Source organism: Anolis carolinensis, unplaced genomic scaffold (genome assembly GCF_035594765.1).
Source record: "Anolis carolinensis isolate JA03-04 unplaced genomic scaffold, rAnoCar3.1.pri scaffold_8, whole genome shotgun sequence".
NCBI lineage: Eukaryota > Metazoa > Chordata > Lepidosauria > Squamata > Dactyloidae > Anolis > Anolis carolinensis.
The window spans coordinates 26,471,795-26,497,172 of NW_026943819.1; the positions used below are offsets into that span (position 1 = coordinate 26,471,795).

At 40.7% G+C, this 25,378-nt stretch overlaps 1 protein-coding gene and 1 long non-coding RNA gene across 3 annotated transcripts in view; one reads left to right on the forward strand and one right to left on the reverse strand.

Moving 5' to 3' along the window:
* Window positions 1-25,378, forward strand: part of LOC103279298 (uncharacterized) — an 84,410-nt gene that overhangs the window by 5,770 nt on the left and 53,262 nt on the right. For both annotated transcript variants that reach the window (XR_001730473.2, XR_001730474.2), the window contains exon 3: window positions 3,234-3,295. This is a non-coding gene — a long non-coding RNA (uncharacterized LOC103279298). The remainder of the gene's footprint in view (window positions 1-3,233; window positions 3,296-25,378) is intronic.
* LOC100564005 (tubulin-specific chaperone cofactor E-like protein) overlaps window positions 3,649-25,378 on the reverse strand; it is a 96,305-nt gene continuing 74,575 nt past the window's right edge. Inside the window, exons 20-31 of the mRNA XM_003222792.4 lie at window positions 23,260-23,459; window positions 17,361-17,744; window positions 16,212-16,498; window positions 14,403-14,683; window positions 14,141-14,251; window positions 10,962-11,164; window positions 8,875-9,038; window positions 7,491-7,739; window positions 7,230-7,392; window positions 6,635-6,722; window positions 6,173-6,289; window positions 3,649-5,758 (exon numbers count right to left, since the gene is read on the reverse strand). Coding sequence (XP_003222840.2) covers window positions 5,658-5,758; window positions 6,173-6,289; window positions 6,635-6,722; window positions 7,230-7,392; window positions 7,491-7,739; window positions 8,875-9,038; window positions 10,962-11,164; window positions 14,141-14,251; window positions 14,403-14,683; window positions 16,212-16,498; window positions 17,361-17,744; window positions 23,260-23,459 — 2,348 coding nt within the window. The 3' untranslated portion in view covers window positions 3,649-5,657. The remainder of the gene's footprint in view (window positions 5,759-6,172; window positions 6,290-6,634; window positions 6,723-7,229; window positions 7,393-7,490; window positions 7,740-8,874; window positions 9,039-10,961; window positions 11,165-14,140; window positions 14,252-14,402; window positions 14,684-16,211; window positions 16,499-17,360; window positions 17,745-23,259; window positions 23,460-25,378) is intronic.

Here is a 25,378-nt window from a genome sequence, read left to right on the forward strand (position 1 = left end):
TCTACAAACAAGCATCTCCGCATGTGTGTCAGCAACAAGCCACAGAGAATCCCAAACCAAATCAATTCCAATGCATGTCAAGTTCCCCGTTACAAATAGGGTCTAATCTATAAATCATACGGCACAAGTTTTCACAAGTTTTCTTGTTTCTAAAGCAACACATTTCCCTTGCTTTTTAACACGTTTAAGTGGCTTTTAGTGCACCAACACTGTGGACTTAATGCACTATGGAATCCTGGGAGTTATAGTTTCATTCAGAGATTCATCAGGCTGATTAAAGGCATCATTCGGTCAGAGTTCTGTCATTCACAGGATCCCATAGTATTCAGCCATGGTACTTAAAGTTGTATCAAATTCCATGAATTCTACAATTCTACAATGTCAACCAGCCATGTTTACTTTGTTAACTGAGTCATACCTTTGTAGAACCATAAAATGATCTTAAAAAGCAATTTTTTTCCCAGAAGAGGAAGGTGTCCAATTGGCTATAAAGACAACATTTCAGTTCCTCTCCTGGAAAAATTGAGAAAAGAGGTGAGAATTTCATACCATCACCCTGCATCTTTATCCCCTCTTGTTGTATACCTATATTACAACCATCTCCATAGTTGCACCATCCAGCAAGATAATCCTATTCTTGTTTCCTGGATAGCAAAGTCCCACAGTTTAGGATGATTGCCCAGGTATGTTCTTGAACTGACCTTTCCAATGTCCATTTTCTTTTCCCGAAGTCTACTAATGGAATTGTAAGTAGAGGTGTTTTTGGCTTGCAGGCAGGGCATGCTGGTTTTCTAAGGAACTGCTGCTGTTTACCTGCACAAACTCTGCAGGCCACATAACCTATCACTGTTCAAAGATTGTATAGTTGTGATTATGGAAAATGACTTCATGTGAAAATATTAAAGACAGGGATTTATATATCAAATCTGTCAGTAGATGGCAGCAGAGTAAGCCAGTTTACAGTTTGCTCTGCAAGTGATCTTAAAAATAATAAAACACGAAAGACTGACAGGACAGATATAGCTTGTGTTTCTTTGGGTTTGGGCACATCCTTGATTCTAATCTGACAGGATGTTGCTTTGTTTTGAATTAGTCAAGTAGCTGCCACTCCTTTGGTTATGAAAACAGGAGTGTGCTTCATGTCAAATCAAGCCTCTGCTTTTATTTTTGGTAAAAGGTACATGAAGCCTTTGTGATTTAACCTCGGTTGTGTAAAGGCCTCAAGAAACGTTAGGTCCTTTTCTTCCTTTGTCCTCACTTCTCCTTTTTCATGTCAGTTTTTGGGACGGCTCTCCTGTGTCTTTTTTGCCTTAGATGTCATCTTGGCGGAGCTTGAATAAAGTTATGGAGGAGGACATGGCAGATCTGCTGGAATATGAAAGAGAAGTTCAAGATGAAAGTGTGTGTGTATGTGAGCATTTGCAGCAGGGGAATTATTTTCTTACAAGCCTTTTCAGGGACAGACAGTAAGATTTGCATTAGTGTTCAGGGTATAAACATAAGACGTACTGAGATGGAAGCCCATGAAGTTGTGCACGAAAGCCTCAGCACTCCCTTGACTCTCGTCCCTCCCCTTCTCTGTATGTGATGTTCAAAAAGACATTGCTTTTAAATGTTGAGCTTCTATTGATGGCTCGCAGCCACTGGTAGACTTATAAATAATTTTGTCTCCTCTTCTTAAAAAGCTATCTAAACTGCTGACCATCATACCTCTTCTGACAGTAATTGGACATTTTGATTATGTATGATATATAGACGTATGTTCTTACATATATTGTTGTGTCAACTGTAGTCCATAGATGACTTGAACTCATTTCAAAAGCTATCCAAACCTGTAGCCATCGCTGCAAAATCTGCCAGCAATCACCATAACCAAGATACTACATTATCATGTGATATACATCCACATCCATGCAGTTGAATAGTGGCTGCACAACATGATCTTTCTGTCATATACCAACATTGTGCAACCAATTGCATGTATGCCAATGTGTTTGCAATTCCAGCAAACTGGTTCTTGTTGTGTAGATATGCACCAGCCAGAAATGCGCAACAGAATTCAAAAACATAGTCGTCCTAGTCAGGAGTATCAATATGCCAAGGGATCTTGCAGTCCCTTTGAGAGAAAGACTTTGGTAGCATATTCTTTCATAGACTTAAGTCTAGTTTCTTGCTGAAAACATAGGCGTAAGTCTATGAAGCTGCTACAACTACAGGTGCAACAATTACACTTGAGGAACACTGCTTATTCAGCTGTAAAGCAAATACAGATGTTATGCTGTGGCTAAAAAGTATCTAGGCAGTTAGGCAAAAAGGATCTTATGGACATATAGAACACTAATGGATTGCCATGTTTAATTATGTTTTAAAAGGCCTTTGCATTATGCACACACACACACATGCACAAAGAGGAGGTTATTCCAAGCATATGACCAACATTACACATGGAATTGGACCCCTTTAAGGCCTTGGCTGGAATCCTTTTAGTGACTGAAACAGATGCAATGTCAGCATGGATTTAAGAGTTGGATTACAACTCAGGAAACCATGGTTCAATGGGTTTATTATTGTAGCTTTGGGGACAACTATATTATTGGTGAGGTTGCAATTCAATATAATATAGCTTGGATGCAGTATTATATTTTTGTGCCTCTCTTTTGACAATTATATTTGCTTCATCATCCTGGGTGGACTTATCCAAGAAAGAAAGGTGGTGGCGGCAGCAATCCAACATAGTCTTCATGCATTGAACATTGAGACCAGGGTTTCAATCCCTGCTCAGCCACACAAACTTACTCTGTGAACAGCATCAGAGAACCCCATGATAGGTTCGCTTTAGAGTTACCACCAGTCTTGAAGGCACAAAACAACGACAAATGTCCTTTTATGGTAATCACAGAAGGCGTTAATCATCTGCAACAACTCTCCCTGTTTCTGCTGCAGGGATACACTCTCCCATGTTCATTTACGATCTTCTAAATTTCAGATGTGGGTCTTCTCCAAAGTGCTGAAGATTCAAGAGCCTGGTGCTCGGTTTCATCAAGTCACCCAGTGAGGTGCCAATTAAAACTTAGGATTTGTACTGAGATGTATAACAGTACCTGGAGCCAAATATTCAGCTTTCTGCTTGATTTAACTTAATCCCCTGTTTTTCACAGAAGGGCTTGTTTATATCATTGATTATCTTGAAGTAAGATCTAACTCATTTTCTCTCTGAAACCCTTCATTTACAGAATGAAGAGTATATAACAAGCCCTTGTAGAAGCTGAAAGCATAATGGTTGTTATTCTAAAAGGTAATGACATTTCAAAATTGAATTTTTTTCACCAAGTTGCTCTTCGGGTGTGTTTGTACTGCATTTCTTTAAATGCTATTGGCTTGATGCTTTTCATAATTTGATTATATTAAAAGTGTAAATTGACTCATAACTTTATATTATAATAATACAAATGCTTTGGGGGTTTTTTTAAGAGCTGGAAAGAAACCTTGAACAATTTGAACCTGTATTCTCTGTATTTCTTATTAGAATAAATATCTTGTGTGTGCACATGCATACATATGTGTGTGTGTGTTGGCCACTATTTTATGTTTATTTCAGCTCCCACATACCATGCAAGAATAAGCAGGAAACATAAGCATTTGAACACAATGTTTTATTTAAGAATGAACCATGTTTAAATTATTTGGCTGCATGTATCATAAAAGGGCTTGACAGAATTGAATCAAAAGGAAGAATAAGATATCCCAACTGTCCAGAGCTTCTTTGTCAGCTATTTTCCGAGTTCAAGGGCAATGTGTGAGTACAATTAAGGCAGCAGGAATTATAAGATAGACCCTATCTTCAGTAGAAACATATTTGCTGCAATCCGGATGGTAGCAGGCATAATTACAAATTATCCCATGCACATCCTTTTTTCAGGGACTTTTCATATTACAGTGCAATCTCCGTAATTGTGGAATCCACATTTCACTTATCCATGTCCATGGGAATAATGGACTCTTTAGGAATAGACTCTTTAGGAAGAATCTCTAAGTCTGCCAATGCAACTCTGTCTTATGCTGGAACTGAGTTAATCTAATGGTGTTCGGTGATATCTGCAATTTTACATACAGCCCAGTTGGCAATGGATCCCCCATGCACACTGTTAGAGCAATTTGACTGTCATAGCAATATCCTATGAAATTCAGGGATTTGCAATTTAAGGAATTTGGAATTCTTGGTCAGAGAGCTCTTGTGCTTCACTAAACTACAAAATCCAAAATTCCACAGGAAGTTGCCATGGTAGTTAAAGCGGAACAGAGCTCCTTAACAAGGTAGCATGATAAGGACAGTCACTGTGAATAATTGAAGTATTCAGCACCTCCATCCGCCATAATACCCTACACTATTCTTTGTTTCAAAGCTAAGGTACTATCTTGTTTTGGAGCGACAGTGTCATGTGATAGAACAGTATGTGAACAGCACAAGGAAGAGTGGAATTATGTTTGGTGCAGCTTTATTCTTTGTCCTCTAGGACAGTGGTTCCCAACTTTTGGTCTTTCAGGTGTTTTGGACTTCAGCACCCACCATTCCTAACAGTTGATAAGCTGTCTGGGATTTCTGGGAATTGAAGTCCAAAATATCTGAAGGACCAAAGGTTGGGAAACACTGATCTAGAATCTCACCCATTGTTGAGTCCATAGTGAAAGAATCCTAGGAATGGAAGATCATCAAAAATTTCATTATAGAGATAATCAAAAATGTTCTCCTGATAGGATGACCCAGAGGAAACCTCTATTAAACCAACATTAACCTGTGGTGTGGATTGTGCCCACAGTGTGTCAAAGCTGTGTGATAGGTTGTATCTAAAGCAGTTCTTCAGTTCTGAACATACACAAATGTGTTTCCAGAAGACTTCTGAAACAGAAACTTTACAGGACAGTAGGAGCATTGCTCAATTTATAATCCTAAAGTCAAACCTTTAGTCAAACCTATCAAGATGAAGTAGGTTGTCTCAAAACTCACAAATCGTCGCACTTGTGAAGGGCCTCAATGGCAGCTGTAATACAGCTCAATGGCTTCCCATGTCATGTGCTCTATGGGGCATTTCTCCAGCTAAAGATCCTTTTATTTCTGTGGTGTGACTGCAAAACTTCTAAGAAGGAATGAGTCATTTGGAAAGCAATAGTCATGGATAGAGCCAAACCTAAATCTCAAAGATGAAAGGCCTTCAAAGCAGGAATGGTTTTTATGTTTCAGATCCAGAATTAATAAGAAAACCCGTCATACATTCTTATTTCCCCCCCTTCCAACATCAAATAAGCAAACAACTGAAAAATTCTTCAACCATTTAAACATCAAGAGAATGGAAACGCCACTAAAAACAAGCGCAAAGGGAGAATACCCAACGGGAAGAAACACTATCAAGTATTTGCTACGCATCATGTTGGTCACATCCCTGACGGTTTCGGAGAGTTTGGTGCCCTGTTGACTTTTTAGAGTTTTATTAAGACAATTTAACACAGGTCAACAACTCCAGTGCAGCAACAGACAAAACTGTTGTCATAGATGGCCATGATTACAACAGAGTGGGTTGTAGGGTTGAACGTGTTGTACTACAGGGACTTAGAAGGGTTAGAGTAAATTACAGTACTTTAAATAGAAAGCCGTGAGGGAATTATGAGGTGGGGTTTGATTTGTATAGAATATACCATAACAAAAGCTGGGCGACAATAAGTTGAAGCGGCCTGGCTTGAAGTCCAGTTGAAGCGTTTATTGCTGGGAAGAAAAAAAGAAGAGATGAAGAATGAATACACAAGGCACCTTATAAGCAAACAAATCTGCAATTCTGGTGATAACTTAGAATGAAGCTTGATATAGTTAGTCATTGCTGAGTTTGGTTACTGCAATCTCAATAGGGCAATACTTTATGTTTAGCTAAAGTATCTAATTCATGTAGCAATAGTCTCATACATCAAGAATGAAAGTTGTATGGCCCTCCTTATATGGCATCTCCATGCCTTCCAATTTAGATTCTGTATGTAGGTGCCTCTAAGCTGCCTGTTGATTTAGGTGAACCCATGCATTTCATGGGGGTTTTTTTAGGCTGCATGGTTCATGCACTAAAAGCATGGCTTGATTTGTTTCCCCACTCCCTCCAAATCTTCCTAAGGGAATGCAATACTGGGTCACCTCTGCAGCTCTTGCCATCTTCTTGCAAGGTCCCCGTCACACAACTACACAGCGGCCCATCCACTTGGCTTGTGCAAATCTGCTCACAGCCTCCATTGTCTTCACACCAGTCCAGACCTAAAATGCAAAATCATTGTCATCGGATATCCCTTGTGACTGAGTATGAAATGGAACAAGTGAAGAGATAATGAAAGAAGAAATGTTATCCCAGTGGGGAGGATTTCACCCTTCCCGTTGGATGATGAAGATGTCAAATACTTCATGTTAAACATATTTTTACTGAAAATCCATGTTCAATGCAAGCCAAAGCCCAAATTTAATCTTTGCAACTTTGACCTTTGCTACCTTGCAGATGAGAGAAAAACTATTTTTAAAACCCCATACAACATCAGGGATTTATTGCTATAGAATACTAGACTCTACAGCTGATATCAGATAAAACTGGAAAAATATTGTACTCACGCTTTCTCCTGATTGGCCCCACAGAGATGATCTGCTCATTGAGCTCTTTTGAGAAGTCACTGGCCCTCCGGTTGTTCTGAGGACAAGTCTGACCAAACCGAAACAGAAAAATACAACTTTTTAGTGTGTGCATTTCAGAAAGCAAACTGAAAAAAATGTGTGTCTTTTGATGCAGCATTTCAGAATTTGGGAGTGACTGGCTTCTCCAAGTAGCCTTCAGGAGTGGCTATTTTCTGCATTGTGTAGAGTAGGCATGAGCAAACTTCAACTCTCCAAGTGTTTTGGACTTCAACTCTCACAATTCCTAATAGCCTACCGGCTGTTAGGAACTGTGGGATTTGGAGTCCAAAACACTGGAGGGCTGAAGTTTGTCCATGCCTGGGTATAGACCAAGTCATGCTCCTTGGATTGGTGTCCGTTCCTGAGCCATTGCTGCTGATCCTTGGAAAGTATCAGTAATATCAGAAAATTTAACTAATCACCCCTATGATGTTGTCACCTGGTGTGAGTCTCATGTCTCTAGTGACATCACTACTCTGTTTCACATTCAACCTGGCAAACCTAGTTTTTCTAGGTTGGGGTTCATGCCACCTACTATTTTGCATGAGTGTCTTTCTGAGTCACAGAGCGAAACAGCACAGTGGAGATGAACTTCATCGTAATCTCCAATGAACTTGAAAACGGTGACATGAAAGCGGCAGGTTAAAGAAACACCATTCTCTTCGATCCCAATGGTGTTGTCCTTTATATTCTGGCATCTGGAACACAGAGAATTGACTTCTTAGTCCCCAACACATGTTAAAATCATCATTTGGAGTCTCAGAAACTGGGTGGGAGAAGAAAGAGGAGCGCTTACCCTTCTTCAATGATGAAGTATCTGAGTTTGTCATTGCTATCCCTAGAAGGTGTGGCATAACATTTGTTCAGCATCAAGATGAGGTGTGTGGAATCTGCCCCGAGGACAAAAACACCAACATAGAGGATATCACGGGTGGTTAACACCACTTCTCCTTGTCGATAGGGATGCTTGTAGGAAGAGTTTTTGTACAGTGCCATCTTGGTTGTGAAACTGCCTTCCTGAGTAGGCACTGTCAGATTAATTACACTGAGGAGGGAGAGGGAGAACGGATGCTTAATAATTGGAAGAGACAGATTGAAAAACCACAGATGCAAGCTTTACTGTTTGGGAAATGCATGTCTAAATCTGCCTGGAGTTACGTGTTAATTTATTTAGGTTTTATTATACAATGCCCTTCAAATATATTAACAGAATGGATTGCAGTAAAATATTATTGTTGTTAACTGCCGTCAATTCGACTTGGAATTATGGCAACCCAATTAATGAGAGACCTCTAGTTCACCCTATCTTCAGCAGCCCTTCTCAAGCCATGTGGACTCAGGCTTCATTGATTGAGTCTATCCGTCTGTATTATATACATCATAAAATAACAAGAAAGTTAATGTGAGCTGAAACAAAACCAGTAGCCGTTTAAAAGCACATTCAATATAAAATAGACCAACAAAAGTTACAGAGTTTAAGAGACGAGTGTATACAATCAATTGGGTGGATCATTGGGATGTAGCTCATTTAATTAAATTGGGAGGGAGGGGGACAAAAAGGTACTGATAAAGTAGAACTATTTTTTTAATTACATTTCTTGTGTGGAGAAATTTCTGTTATCTCAATCTGTCTCCATTCTTCATGCAAGTAGAATTAGCTTTGTTGAGGTTTCCGTCCCTTGTAATATTATGAATATTTCTAAAATATCCTCATATACAAGAATCAAGAGTTTCCACGTAAAAGATGAGTCCTGTCACTTGCTTTCCATATGCAAGAGCAGGAAAGTACAAGCTTGTTTCTAGCAGTGCCAACTGAGAAATCATGGGGTAAGCACACATCTATGTTGGCCTCCATTTGTGGAAGCACAAGAGATAACCCTGGGTTTTATATCAGAAAAGTAATGAAACTAGGAAGGCTGGAGATCATGAATTGGGTTGCGCATCTGGAGTTCTGTGACTCTGTAGTACATCACATGACAATACTCCAATGAATTTGGGCATTAGGGACTGTTGACATCAGGATCATGACAAAACTAACACAATCTGATGGGTGAACAGGCTCCAACATGATCCTGTAGATATTTGTTTGAGAAAATCTACCATCCCAAATTAAATCCACGAGATCAAGCGCTGTCACTTGACCCACCACATGACTGCTCTGAGCCAGGTGCCTGTCTTACCTGAGCATGGGCCTCACCACAGAATCCAAAGAAATTTTTATGTCAAGCTCATAAGTGCAGGAGAATTCAACATTGATGGTTCGGTCCCGAGTGATTATGTTGCCCGTGTTGTTTGCACTTTCAATCCAGACTGTGTTTTTGTACATGATATGGGTGCTGTTGGACTGTGGATAAAGCATGGAAAGGTTAAATGCATTAGAAGTAAAAGCTTGGGATAACAACTTGGCAACTTCTATATGATAGATAAGACAGTTAAAAAAAGAAAACACAAAGCCTGAAGGCTTTAGCTAGTTAATAATTAATGAAGTGAATCTCAAGTTCCAGCTCTTCATGACTGAGAAATGCCTCTGTGATCCCACCTTTCTTATTTCCTTCAAGTCTGACCTCACAATCCATCTTTTCCATTGAAATCATTCAAATCTGTGTAATTGAAACATCTTATTGCATATTTGTCTTTATGAGTCACTTATATGAATGGCACATACTCTTGCTTATCTCAGTTCTGATAATCTCTAGCTTTATTTATCCTTCTAAAAGAGGATATAGCAGTCCTAAATTATTGTCTGGGAACAAAGAGGGTTTGGAAGTAAGTAAATCAACTGAAGCTGATCTACTCAATACAGAGTTCCCGTTTTGTAAACAGGAGAAGCAGATTTTAGACCGGGGTTAGAAGATATTCTGGATGCAATAGTTCACATTTTGGATATGCTCATGGACTCCACATGATTCCTGGAAGGCCAAGGGTTTCCTGTGGTCTGGAGTGCATTTGCTTAGCTGCAACTGATGTACCAGATATATCCCTTCCAAGGAAAGGTGGATCTTGCCATGGAGATCCAGATCTTAATGAGTAGATTACTTTAAAGCGCTATATGTTGAGCGGCCTTTGAAGGGCATTCAGAAGCTACTGCTAGTGGAAACCAGCAGCTAAACTATTGTGTTGAGTGCACTTTAGGAGACTGGATAGAAGTGAAGTACACCCACAATTAACTTGAAGAATATCCTCAAAGGGAGAGTGAAACCAATCACTCTGGCCCAAAGCATTTTAAAGTAATTGTTGTTTTTCAAAAAATGGGCACTCAGTCTTGGCTTTTGGGCACTGAATTGTGACAAACAGGCACATACAATTTAATCAGTGAGCTTGCTGATTCCCAACCTTGTTTCAATGCATGGTGCAAGTAACTGCAAACCCATAATAAAAATAATCTCCACTTTTCATCTTTCCATCCGTCTTTGCAATCTCCATTCAGTTGTATATTTAACATTTATCTAAGCTTTGCTTTTTGTTTCTTTCTAATTCAGTTATTTTCCGGTAGTGGGCAGTATAATAAAATTGCTAGGACATTTGTGTTTAAATGTATTTGCAGCTCAGTTGGTTACCTCCCTGCTAGATAACAAAAATCACTTTCAATAAAATCTGAATGTCAGAAAATTCTATAGTACAGAAGCTCCCACTCATGAACTTCTTGAATGGACAGAATTCAGAATAAAACCCAGATAGCAATCACCACATTGTTGGCTATTGGAAATAACATATTTGACTTCAAATCACTTCTGGACTTATTGTGCCTTCATGCATTTCTTAGGGTTTCCTTAGTCAAGGAATACTCAGAGGTGTATTGTCATTACTTTTCTCTGAAATACAACCTACAACACCTAGAATTCATTGGTGGTCTCCTATCCACCAGAGCTGACCCCATTTAGCTTTCAAGATCAAACAAGATCTGGTGCCTTCAAGGGTATTTAGGTCTACTAAATACCCTTGGTGAATGGACACCTTGCAACATCTACTAGTATTGTACATCCGCTATTTAATTACACATACTCAACTTTTAAGTACACTTAACAGTGTAACCTAGATTTACTCATCCATATCTGTCCATAAGTGATTACTACTTAATCAAAATTTTGACATTGCTACTATGATTTACCAGGGATCAGCAGTATGGAGACCAGAAAGTCCATTGGTTGGTGATTGGAACATGGATCAATGACATATCCATCAAGTTTGGAGGATAAGGCCAGGAGTAACTAGGTCGTTGCTGTAGAATATTAGTCATTTTTTTTTTAAAAAAACACCCTGTTCTGACCTGTACAATGTTTCCACAATTGCCCTTGGTGTTATTGATCTGGAAGGAGATGAAATCTTCGCCTTCGATGCCAGGACAGTGGCGGTCATTGATGCGCACTCCTTCTCTTTCGAAGCCCAGCTGGAACAGCTTGCACTTTGAGATTGACACCTCTATCTGTGCAGCTTTGCAGGTCACCTCAGCATCCAGGATGTCATGTGTGTCTGCACAGAACAGCATAGTCCCAGGAAAGAAAGAAAAAAGAAAAGGAAGTAGTTGTGTGAAGTCGTAGAAATGAACAGCTGAGGAATAGCTTCAAACCTATTTGCTGTATTAATGGCCACACACACATGCAAGTCAAATGTGTGAACATTAGCAATTCATTTCAATCAAAGCCCTAGGCCTGATGGCTTTGCTGTTTTTCTCTCTTTCCGTTATTCATGCAAGACTGAGGAAGTTCTGATTAATTGTAACTTAATTCATTAAGATGGAAGTGTCTGGTGTCTAGGAATGACTGCTTGCATATATTAGTGGCTAAGCTGCTGTAAAACTAGCTTAATGTTTATATGCAGGTGCTGAGTGCATTTGCTTGGAACGGCAGAGTGCAGTGTCAACTCTATGCAAGTAACATGCAGATTTATTTTCATTCTATGAATGGTGCTAAATCCTTTAGATCAGAACTGAGCAAAACTATCCCTCTCCAGATGTTCCAGAGTGCAGCCCTTATCATCACAAATTGTTGCCCATATTGGGTGGAGCAGATAGGGAGTTACAATGTGAAAACATCTCAGCTACTTTAGATGGTAAAAGTTGAAACCAAACGCAGGTAAAAAGGAAGCCAAGAAGGCAAATGTGAGGAGGATATGATCAAACTCCTCCTGAAGGTGTAGCGGTGCAGGTTGGCAGCTCTGTTCTTTCTTGGATTACAGAGAGCATCATCATAAGCAATGTTTTTGTCAAGGTCTGGTTGACTGGATATGTCCATTAGCTTTCAGTTATCTGAAGCATGCTGCTTTTTAAAAAAGCATTTCAGCTGAAAACTCACTTGTCTTGCATGAGGGTGAGCTTTCCTCCACATGTACTTTCCAGCAGCTCAAAATCTTCAAGTGAGGATCTCTGTATATTTCTGTCATTGATACATACAAGATGCCTAGCAATAAGTAGCAGGGCCTTTTCAATCGTGGCTCCAGTTGTGGGATTCTCTTACAAATGAATTAAGAGGGGAACTCTCCCTTCTGTCCCTTCCATCAAGTATGCTTAAATTTTTGCCATTTTACAGATGTTCCAAATTCTTACCAAATCTAAAATGCTTCTAGTCCCAGGTATTTTAATCCAAAGAAGGAGCCTCAACCACACTCCGTGGCAGAGAGTTCCACTGCTGAACAGTTCTCGCAATGAGTAAGTTCTTCCTAATGTTCAGGCGGAATCTCCTGTAGTTTGAAGCCATTGTTTCGTGTCCTAGTCTCCAGGGCTCCATCCTCCCTATGACTTCCCCTAACATGGCTATCATGTCTCCGCTCAGCCTTCTCTTCTGCAAGCTAAACATGCCCAGCTCTTTAAGCCGCTCCTCATAGGGCTTGTTCTCCAGACCCTTAATCATTTTAGTCGCCCTCCTCTGGACACTTTCCAGCTTGTCAACATCTCTCTTCAACTGCAGTGCCCAGAATTGGACACAGTATTCCAGGTGTGGTCTGACCAAGGCAGAGATAATTTATCACCAAGAAGGTATCCAGCCCATTGATGGTGGCAACCTCTGTCACAACCAGAAGTATCTTCTTGAAAATATGTATCTATTCCCCTTTGTTGCTCCAGGTTTGATGGGCAGATCCAAGCAGTATTTTTTCCAGCGCTGGTGAACTGAAGCTAGAAGTGATTGACATTCACCAAGGAGGAAAACTGTGCAAAATTGATTTTTTATGTATGCTTCTTTTTTCTTTTGAAAATGTGTACGCATTTGTATGGAAATCGGATAAGTCTCAGAGCAAGATGAAAATAAGGCTGGATAAAGCATCAGAACACTTTGCTACAAGAAACTATCCATGGCTCAGACCCAAGGGAGAAACTTAAATGAATTAACAGGGCTTGTTTGAATTCCAAGGAACTGATCCGTCACTGAGTTAAACCAGCATGGTATGCAATTCGCTTCTTGGAACTAGACCAGTGTGCGTCTCAGCTGAAGATCTGATTCCAAATCTCAACGGCTGCATAAAAGCCCTTTTCTCAGTCATTGAAATCAAGAACTGTTGTCATATTGTTCTCATTATTTTTGTATTGCATTATACTTCGATCTAATGGTATCAAAAGCAACTCATGTACAAGAATATTGTGTCACTACACACCTACCAAATCTTGCCTTCTTGTTTGTAAAGTAAGGATGAAAATAAATGGAACATAAGAAAAGATTCCTGAAGAATACAGCGAATCTAAAGCAACACGCTTAAAATTAAACCATATGCTCTTCAGCTTAACATGGTTTAGATAAGAAGAGTAATGTTGCCAGATCTCAGGGTTTGCCATGCTCCTCAGGGAGTGGAATTCCAGAGCAAGAGAATTGTATACATATTTCCTCATTTGTTAGATTTAGTGGGGAGTTGTATGAGTACTGTACTCTGTGCAGGTTAAATCTTCATTCTTAATGATATCAAGAGAGATTCCTCATCACAGTCTATATTTTGTACTATAAGAATCCATAGCTACACTGCAGAAAGGCAACAAAATGCTGTTAGTGAAAAGTGAAGGTGTGCATCTAGGTGTTGGCAAGAGGGTCCCGATGCTCAATTGATGCTTTTGATATGTGTCAGGCATCTCTGATGTGCTTTAGACACCTATAACCATGGGATCCATATCCGTGATTTCACTTATCTGTGCTGGCAAGGGACGAATTGCTTCTCTAACAATGTTCTAGGTCCTCCAGGTGATTCTATGGTATACTTCCTCCAGGAGTTATCACAGTTGTATTAGAGGACCTAGCAAATTCATAGAGATGATGCCTCTTTAGGAATCTCTAGATACTCCAACATAATTCCTATAGTATGTTGGAACTGGAAGGGAAGAAATCTAAGTGGTGTCATATAACTGTAGTCCTGCTGAGAACATTGTCCCCTGTGGATACCGGGGTCTTACTTTATGTAACAAAAACTACCTCAACAGACAAGTATTGACATTTCCTTTTACTTTGCCTGCCTGGGGTTGTCACTCACTGTTTCCATAGGGAGGAGGTTCAATGCATCCGCAGAGCTCTCCTCCGTTATCCACCTCACATGTTCTGTTGGGACAGTCCGCCCCCACACAAGGATCTTCCACCACTCCTGCTAAAAAGGAAAAGAGGAACAGACAAGGACCACAAATTAATTTTAAGACCAGTTTCCTGACTCTTTGGCCTCAGCAAGTCTTTCTCTCGATGTGAAGAAGATGACAAAACTTGAGGGCCCTTCAGAGGAGGACTAAGCCCAGCTCACTTACAGCAATTCTCCTTCTCGATCCATTCAGTGCTGAGGATCCCAAAGGAACGGCAGGCTTCCCCATAAGCTGCCAGAGAACCACAGAGCTGGTATTTCTTCTGGTTGTAGCAGCCATCCAGGAAGCAAGAGTCATAGAAGGGCAGTGGGTCTAACAGCCCATAGCAAGGTTGGAAGAAACCTTTCATGTCAGTCAATTTGAGGCAGTAGCTGTCGCTCTGAAGAACCTGGATCTGCACGTTGTCACAAGTAGCTGCGTACTGGGCATACTGGAGCTCGTTGCAGCTGGAAACACAAAAGTTCAAAAGATTATTGAATACTGAGGATGCAGAAAGATGTACAGGTGTCTCAGGGGGTCCGTCAAAAAATCAACCCAAAAATTGACCCCAAGGACCTGGTGTACCATAACTCTTCTTTTAAAAGGAACTAAGGACAAAGGGCAAGAGATTTGTGTTTCCCAGGATAACCTAGAAAAAGCATTGAGGGGGAAGGGGGGACAAGAATCAGGCCTCCAGAAAAATTCCTTTAAAGTAACTTAAGAGGAAAGATGTTGGCTCAGATAGATATTTCATGGGCTCAGGACCAAGAATGCATTTACTACTTGCTGGCAGACATATTTCCTCAAGTCAATTATCAGATAGTTTTTTCCACTCTTGTTTATCTTTTAAAATTAGAAAGAAAATTGTATCAGCTAAACTGGTTAGACATTTGGATAAACAGTGGTTTCAGCCTTCCTATTTGGGTTTCCTTTATTGGAGTTGTAACTACTGTTAGCGCTTTTGGATTTTATCTGCTTAATTGTATTTCACGTGACTATATTGATCTGCTGTGTTTAGAACTGTGTGCAAAACAACAGATTTGCTTACTTATAAAACAAGACTTCCTCAACACCAACACATATGAGCCAGAATCCCATGTGCCTTTGGCATATATATGTTTCCATACAGCTCTATTTATTTGATGTGGAATATCTTATATTCAGTGTAACCTGGTGGGAATGGACTTATGTGCTCAGTATCCTTGTGCATGCAGATATGCATGTGGGTACATTTGATTACCTATGTGCATTTTTAAATATTCTGTTGTTCATTTACTTGTGAATTGACCGATTGTTTGCCCTCTTGTTGACTATCCCTTCATTTGGAGATATTCTTTGTGCAACCCTTAATGTGGGTCTCAGTCTGTCTTGTACAAGTCTTAATCTGGATGGTGGTTTCTAATGGGAAAAGTCTCTATTGGACATGTGGAACAAGTGTCCACATGTCCAATAGAGGCTTTTCCCATTGAAGGAGTGCTTCCTTTTAAATATGCCTGGCCAAGGCTTGAGATCTGCAGGAGAAACCCTCTTCAGTGAGGGCAATATGCTGTTGGACGAAATGGTAGAGAGCCTTCTCTGCTGTGATTACAGTAGAACTCCCATATCTGCAAATGATACGTTTCTGGACTGATCATGTTATTTTAGTGTACTGAAGGATGATAAGTCTGGACCTCTCCTCCTATCAAATTGTGATGTGAGGAACAGAAGCAAGGGGTCCTACCTCAACTCCTTGGAATACATGAAATGCTCGAAGGAGCAGATGGGATGCATCATCCTTCAGCATCCCATTTATCAGTACTGAGAAGACCATCCTTTGGTGTGGCTGGCTGGATTTGCAGGTAGATTGTGGGAGTCAGATTGTGAGAAACAATTCTGCCGTGACATCATAGCTTTGTATCTGCTGCAAGATTGCAGCTGACATAAATAAGTGAATTGGATGCACAGTTGCAATTAGTTGTAGCATTGCTAGCTAGCTTTTTCCTTCCTTCCACCCACCTTTTCTGCATGCCATTTGTCTTCCAGCTCTGTGCCAGAAACACACTGCTCACAACTGGCTTCCCTCGCAGAGTGAAATAGTCATCTGTGCGGTCCCCATTGAAGTTCCCACAGAGGCCGCAGACCTTGTTTTGCAGCCGCTCACTGATGGCGATTTTGATAACGTTGAAGCCATTGTAGTGGATCTGAATATCTGGGCTTGTGTCAATAACCAGGAATCCCTCCATGCTGTAGATTTTGGTGGACAAGCCGGTCACAAAGGGGACATTGACTTGAGTCCCATTTACCTAGAAATAAGAATGCTCTTTTAAAAATAAATACTTATTTAGACTGATCAGGAAGATGATGGAATGTGTTCTTTTAGTGACCTTCAATATTTAATGAGATCATTGAAGACAGTGTGAAGTGTAATAGATGGAGTTCAAATCCATATCAACATTTGCTGTCAAACTAATCCTATTCCACAACCAAGATCAATTCTAGATTAATTGGTAGATTGAGAATTTCCCATAAAATCTGGGTGTGAAGGTCTCTGTATTAAAGAATGCAGTGTTTCATATTCTCAGTCATGAATCTGACATCTCATATATGCTTGCACATCTGAATTTGTAAGAGTGGCAGGAGCTTTATATGCATTGGTAAGAGAATCTAAGTCTTTGAATCATACTGCTGAGAGCCATGCTTTTAATGGGCCCTTCATGCCTATGCGTGATTTGTTCCAAGACTTTCTATGGCACCTAAATATGCAGATACTCAAGCCCTTCATTTAATGGAGCTTGAATGCCTCCCCTTCATGGATACCTCCCACCCCACTCTTGCCAAAGTATGACAATTGGAGGACATGAAAATTGGGCCTTTATATAAGGCACCCCATTAAGAAAATGGTCAACTGCTGAGATCATTCATTTTTAAAATGGTTGGTGCTGGACATTGGCTATTTGTTCGATAAAGTCATCATTTTCTGTAACAGGCTTATTGCCCCATATTTTTTTAAGTGCCCCAAAGTGCAAAATAAAAATGCTCAAAAATAAATGAAAGCTCTCTGATCTCACCCACTGAACCTTCTGAAATGATTCATACTGTCTTGAAAGAAGCAAAGATGTACATCTCTGCAATGGATGAGATCACTTACTAAAGATGATACCATACCTTGACAGTATAACGATCACTGATGAGAATTTGCTCCTCGTTAATATAGAAATAAACAGGTGAGATGACAGTCAGATTGGGGGAAGACCACTTATCAAAATTGATGATGAGCTGGAATGAGACGTCAGGGAGTTTCTGGCAGATGGTGGAGAGGACAAAAGCGCAGTTGGCTGGGAAGCGGAGGAAGGCTCCATCAAAGGTGCGAAAGACTCCTCCTCCAGCCGCGATGCAATAGGAGCTCTTCATGCTGAAACAGCCACGGACCCCATTCCGTAGGGCACACTCCTCATCCGATTTGCATTGCCGTGGATCGCACTGGATGAGATTGCGGCGGAAACAGCGGCAGCGGCGGGTGCAGTCACTGTTCCAGAAGAGCTGCTTGGGCTGCAGGAGCAAGGAAGGGAAGAAAGCATAGTTGGAGTGGATCTTCCCAAGGAAGAAGCCCATAGTCATCCATCCAAAAGCTATAATGGTCCTCAAGCTTTGGTCTTCCCAACGTTTTAGACTTCAGCTCCTGGCATCATGGGTGGTGGTAAGGGAGGTGACATCCAAAATAACTGGAGAATTAAAAATGTTACAATCCCTGTCACAACAAACTAGAACAAAATCCCAAGTCTTCATGCTTTGGTTAGTGTCTGAGATCATGTTCCATTTGTGTTCATTAGCACTGCGGGTGGTTACAAAGAGTAGGCAGAAGTGAATGCCCTGGGAAGCGCAATCCATAAGGTTAATATCATGACTATTACAGTCCTCCCTTTTCCCCAATTCTGACTGGTGATTCCCATACCAGGAGAACAGTGAACCCATTCAGGGTTATAGAGTTTTAAAGGAGCTATCCATGGTACTGAAGTCATCTTGGAGATAGCGCCATAGATAGCTCCTTCAATGAGTGCACTGAAATCTCAGTGAAAGTCAAACTGGGATATTAAAATAAACATATACTGTATTTTTGCCATATAGATTCCAGACCACATTGTATCTTAAGTAGTCATGTCTTCATAGGAATGCAATAAACACATGTTTCACTTCACATGCCATTCCTGCTCCCAGTTAGTTTTACTTGAGTCCAAAAACAACATGTTAAAATGGCCCATGTTTTATTGTTATCGGCAACAAGGCAAGGTAGTTTGTGGAATTTTCAATGAATCCGGTCACCAGACCTTCACAAAATTCAAAATATTAGCCATGGATCAGGGGCATCATAGCCCTGATGGAGCCAGAGTTTCCATTTTCACCAGGAGAGGGCAGGCATGTCTTTCAAACTGACTGTTATCTTAGGATGTCTGACAACTCACTTCAGTAGCTTTGGACATTTCCAGCATTAAAATCTGTGGTGATTTGGATATGTGATGTTCAGTACCTTGAGCTACAACATCTCGGAAACCCTTCAGCCAAGGAGCTGCCTGGCTGAAGGCACAGGTTTCAAGGACAGCATCGGCAGAAATATCTGCAGTAACTGACTATCACCATAGCTCCATCTAGCAGTATTGGACCCTATCCAACAATTCAAAAAACCAACCAAACACTTTTTACAAAGATATAGACAAGTTGAAGCAATGCAATGAGAATGGTAAGAGACATTGAAAGCAAGCTATATGAGTAGAGGTTGGAGAAGCTGAAGAGAGGACTGTAAAACACACATGATGACCTTTATCTCAAGGGCTGTCACAAAGAGGAGGAGGAAAATTTGTTCTTTGCTGCTGAAGAGTGTAAGTGTAATGGTTTGAAGTTACAGGAGGGTAGATTATGATTGAACAGCAGAAATAACTTCTCAGCTGTTAAGAGCGATCTTACAATGGAGAAACTGGACATGCTTTAGCTGAAGATCCTACACTGAGCAGAGAACCTGATGTCTCATAGGGCCCCTTCCATGAGTCTATGAACTAATTATGTAAAACAAGACCATTAGAAACCACCCCAGATGCTATTTATACAAGATTGGAAACAGAGAAGGGTTCCAATCTGTAAAGGCTGAAGTTGCTTCCCTACAATTGATGCCCTCCAAACTGCATCTCCTATCATCCCCTACCAGCTGATTGTTGGCTGGGTAGAACTGTATTCCATTGTGGCCAGGAAGTACAGTCATATTCTAAAGCAGCTCCTCATCTTTTTAAAAATGCACATCCTGAATTGAGATCTTAATTTTGGGAAGCCAATAAGTGTGAAAAATTTGACATCCCTACTACTTGTCTGATACCTGCATCACTTGGCGAGGAAATGCAAAGTTACAGTTTCCACAGCAACCTCCTCCTTGCTCCTGCTTCCAAAGAGAGCACTACAAATATCCTGTTGACCACCAATGTGTACCTTCACAAAGAAGCAGAAATTACATTCCACTCTCTTGTTATCAGATTTATGGAATAATTGAACCTATGAGCTTGCTTCTCTGCTGATAAGGGCCTTGCTGGCACTATGTTTTTTAAAGAAGCAGTAAAGCTAAAATAGGGAAAGCGAGACACAACGCTGGTAACAGAAGCCATTCCTCATGGCAACCATCCTGAGTCAGGACCGGCGTCACAGATCTGCCAAAGAATTTGCATTTATGAAACCGGAGTGAAAGCAAAGACCATTTTTCAGTGGCGAGCTTATAATGTGATAGATCATATCCAGAACTTCCTATTTCCAACCTTTTACGGATAAATGGAGGGACATTTTTGTAACATCCCTGTTTTGAAGAGTAATACCCTAAAGGCACCAGATCCCATCTGATCTTGGAAACAAAGCAAAGTCAGTTCTGGTTAGCACTTGGATGGCACTTGGATGCCAAAGAATACTAAGTGCCATGGAAGTCAAGGGCAGCTTTCCATAACTTGTTATGGTTTAGATGCGTTGTATTACAGTTCCCCAGCCAAGTATGATGATGACACTCATGGGCCAAAAAATATGGAGGGAATGGGAGAAACTGACCAAATTTGTGTTGCTCAGATTAATACATAGACTGAACCTATTGGGTTTTGTTGTTTTCTCATTTTTATACCACTCGAAGTTGAAACAACAACATATAAAACAGGGTATATAGAAATGCACAGTTTTTCAGTTAAAATATACACAAATGTTCATATTTGAGAATACAATGAATACAAAAGTCTACATTTTAGGAGCAAAGCACGCTCCAAATGCCCATTTTGTGAAACATGATTCTACAAATAATGCAAATACGTATATTTTTTATGTGAAGTGGGAATGGGATAGACTCATGAATGAGCTCATAAAAATCTGAGACACAGTGGAAATAGATTTATGCATCCATTCTTAATTGAAACAGATAAGAGATTCTGATTTATTGGGGTGAGCCTCAGGAAATACAATTGCCCAGGGAAACAGCTAAATTTGTGCCTATGGATACCCCAGAAATTGCTCTCATTCATCCACTTAATATCTCCATATTAGAACAAAGGATACTTTCAAAAGTCCCATTCTAATCCTTTTCCTTGATTAACTTCCCATTTCTCCCATTTATTATTTTAGCTCAGTGAATGCAAAGTCTGAAATGTCTTTTCTCCTGGATTTATATCTTTCATTGATATACATCGGGAGTAAGTTGCTGGGATTGAGCGGTGATGTAAGGTGTAAATCACAGGGAAGGATCTCCCTCCGGGCCCATGCAAATGATGCCACAGAATTATTAAATTTTAATTTTATCGCGCATTCCCCTGAAAGCAACCCTGAAAGCATGGCCTCATTACAGGGAATTTGTGTCATTCTATTGTGTGGATTAAACTGATTAATATTACATCATGCACAGAACTAGACCACTAAGTACGTTGCTGTTGTTCATTATTTCAGGATTGCATTCTCAGGTGTCGGGGAAATAAACCGAAGGCTGATAGCAATGCAAACCAGGAATAAACTGAAGGTTGATAGCAATACAAACCAGTCGAGGGAATAAACAGAGGCAGCTTGCCTGCAGCACCCGCAAATTACCCGGAGGAAAATCTCACCCTTCTGAAGGCAAGCTCCCAAGGGCATTGCGTTTCGATCCTCCAAAATCAACCTATTAAGGCTGCCACATTCTTCAGAAGCAGACGAAGAGCAATCCATCTCCTCTGCTGGTTTCATCCTATTTGGAAACCATTTAGTGTCCAATCCCACCGGCAGCTTAGAGTAGAAAAACATAATAATTTACTTTCTATGCTCACAGATTCTACTTGGTTATCAGGGTAGTGGGGGGTAATGTTGCTTAGAGGACAGAACTCTTGGGAGAAAATCTCACTAGGAAGCAATGCTTCCTTACAGCCCAGGATCCTTTGCTAAGAGCCTCAGATATAGTATTAAAGCATAGAGGCCCTTATTAATTCCCCAAAGCAATGTGAAGATTGGGAAAAAAACACAACTGAGCTACAACCCATTCAATTATCTCAGATAGTTTCTTAGCACAATTCCCAGTTGGACCGCTGTTACCTGAACCTGCAGATAGGACTGACAGAACACCATTGAATTTCTTCCTGGTACATTATAAAGTTTTTTTTGAGGGCCTCGAGAGATACCCTATGTAGGAATGTGTTGGTACTACAATGAAACTCTATGCTAACTTTTAGAAGAATTACATCATAGAATTGCCTTGGAGGACCTAGCATCCATGACAGGACTATCTCCTACGAGGAGCCAAAAATTCTGCCGCCATACTGTGCTTTATATCAGTTGCTGCTCATTTAAAAGTGACATCTTTATTAATAAAAAAGGAGCTTGAAAGCAGGAACGCACTCCACTTCTTAAATATGTCCTCCGCTGTCCTTCATATGTTTTTACTCTTGTGGAAAATTCAGCCAAGTTAACAGAAAGAATTTATCAAGGCAATGTGTATGCATGCACACGAAAAGGTAATCCAGACTATATTTCTCTCTCTCTTTTTAAAAAAGAACCCAAGTCATGATTTAATGAAAAAGTTTAGTTGAAGGGTATTTTCATAAAAGTTTTATAATTTATTGTTGCTTTCTCAATGAAGCTCTTGGAGTTTTTCCAAAGTCATGAATTTGAGAGCTTCTTACTGTTTGTAGTTCCAGTGATTTGGCTTTTAGAGCCTGTCCCAGGCAGACAAGAGGGAAGGCAGTCCTCTTGTCAAATATACAGTTTTGAATTAGAATCATAGAATCATAGAATCATAGAATAGTAGAGTTGGAAGAGACCTCATGGGCCATCCAGTCCAACCCCCTGCCAAGAAGCAGGAAATCGCTTCTTGGAAGTGTTTTTTTATTTATTTCGTGTCAAAAGCATTGCATAATAAGTAAGTTTAAAAGTGATAAAATAAAGGAATCACAAGCAGCTAAACAGTTTTAGACCAAAAGTGGGCAACAGTGACTGCACTGTGCATAGCTTTAAACAACTCCTCCTTCGTACATGAGGCAGGACATTGTGGGCAAACATACAAAAACATTGCTTTTAAAAGTGTTTTAATGTCATTGCTTATTTCATTGCTTTAAAGACATTTCTTTCATCAAGTTTTTAGTTCTATTTTGGTTTAAATTGCTGTAAGTCACTTTAGGAACAATGCTGCAAGGAAGGAAGGATTTATTATATGTTTTTTGTCATGTCAAAAGCAACTTGAGAACATACTGCAAGTCACTTCTGGTGTGAGAGAATTGGCTGTCTACAGAGACGTTGGCTAGGGGATGCCTGGATGTGTTACCATCCTACTGGGAGGCTTCTCTCATGTCCCCACAAGCTAGAGCTGGCAGACGGGAGCTCACCCAATTTGAGGATTCAAGCCACCAACCTTCAGGTCAGCAGTTAAGCCAGTACAAGTGTTTAAACCATTGTGCCATCACGGCTCCCTATCCTATGTTGATTAACTATAAGAAGAAATGAGTTAGATCACACAGCCAGCCACTTTTGACTCACCACATTGAATTCCATGCTCTGTTTGGGCAACTCCAATGTTATCCTGGGAACCAGATCTTACCTCATAATATTTGCCATCAGAGTAGCATCCACAGTTATGTGGAAGAATGCAGCTCTTGCCATTGAGGACGTAGCCTGGGTCGCACTGGCAGCCTTCCACACAGTAATGGTTGCAGTCGCTTTTCAACCGGATGGCAGCACAACGGGGTTGGCAGACGCTCACGCAGTTCTCGTAGTGGCTGTTAGGAGGGCAGGTGACCGCTGAAACAAAAGGGCACAGGGTCTTAATGTGGCTGTGTCACACATCCAGTGTAGTACAGTATGTCCTGTTGTAGTCTGGGCAGTATGCACATTCACAGCTCCAAAGAGCTCCCTATTTGGACTCTCCAGAATTCTCCAGTCAACATGGCCATTGTAGGGATCCTGGGAGTTGCAGCACCCAGAGGAGCTTTTCTAAGCAATGTGTTTGGCCAACTTTCTGGGTGATGCAAATGTCTGCATCATCTCCCCATTGCTTGCAGACACATTGCCTTCAAACTTGCATCAAGTCTATCCTTGTAGAGTACAACCAACTCTGCATAGCAAAAATTGTTCCACCTTGCTCAGCCCTGGGACCACCCAAGGAAAATGAGCTAGCTCCCCTTCCCCATCCTTTGCGTGTTCTCTGTAAAATTCGATGCTGCTAAAGAAACAAAAAGAAAAGAGAATGCTTCCAGTTCCCCTAACTATCCATAAGGAAAAAAAGGGAGGACATAATGGAGACCACATCAACAGTGGCTGCCGGCTTCCAATAAAGTGGGACACAGAACCCACACTAGTTTGTATGCTGTAGTTTGAAAGAGTGATCCAAGGCGCTGAATTCTGTCTCCAAAATAATCCCAGCACCAGTTTGATTCAAAACCTAGACTATAGTCCCAGTGGCATGGAAATCACCCGCCACCATAATGGAGATTGGAAGGGCATGGGGGCAAGCAGAAGGACATTGATACCGCACATTGGCAGCATAAGGTCAAGTGGTGCTACTGAGGCATAAGCATGGGCACAAATTGAGTATTAGTACTCAAGACAGGCAAGCAAAAAGCATTAAAGCTATTTTCCCTGACCTGATGCTCTTCAAAGGTCATTGTCTCATATTAGCTTTTCAGACTGGAGCAGTTGGCAGTGTAATAATCCTGGGAGTCTGCTCTGCTCACATAAAAGCCAGAGATGCCGAAATGTGTAACAGAGTTGCAGGTGCAACAATAGGACTGTTTGTTGATCACACACAGGTAGTAAATAGAGGTGGATATAAGAAATGCAAGCAAAGGCAGCCTTTGTCAAAGTTTGGCATCTTCATAAGACCCCAACAGCAGATCATTTGCAGCCCTGTAGGCCAAGTCCTCCAGGCTGGGTTAACAAATGATATGCCTGCACAAAGTAAGAGTGAAAAATCTGTCCTTCCTTCAGTCTGAAATACCTTTCGCCCTTGCTTTAGAAAGTGCCTGTAAATCCACACAGGCTGGGAGATAAATCACCTTTCTCTGAGGAAACAGCTTTTTGGACATTTCTTGAGATGGGGGAATCAGCCTTATCAGAACAAGGGTGAGATAACTTGGCACAGCTCAAGCAGCAGCAAAACTGTTTACATGAAAAGTGGCATTTGCTTGGTACCAATTAGCCTGTCTCAGAGACCCGCTGTGTTAACTGCAGGAGGAAAGTCATTTCCACGAGGCAGTACATGTCTCTGCTTGTATGATCCATAACACGAGGCCTCACTAACTCCTTGCAGATCTGTACCAGGAATGAATGAATGAACGAATGTATATGTGTGTGTGTATATATGTGTGTGTGTGGCACAGAAGGAACAAATTATTGTGAAAGCCGGACAGTGAAGAAAGCAGATGGGAAGAAAATCAACTCATTTGAAGTGTAGTGCTGGAAGAGAATTCTACCGATACTGTGGACTGCTAAAAAAGCAAATGGGTCCAAGAGCAAATCAAGCATGAAATCTCCCTACAAGCCAAGATGACTCAACTGAGGCTGTCGTACTTTGGACATATCATAAGACTACATTGCTCAATAGAAAATAAAACAATGCTAGTTAGCAAGATGGAGAGAATGGGACAACAGGAAGACCAAATTCCAGATGGATGGACTCAGAAAAAGTATGGCTGCTCAGAGTTTGCAAGATTTGAACAGGG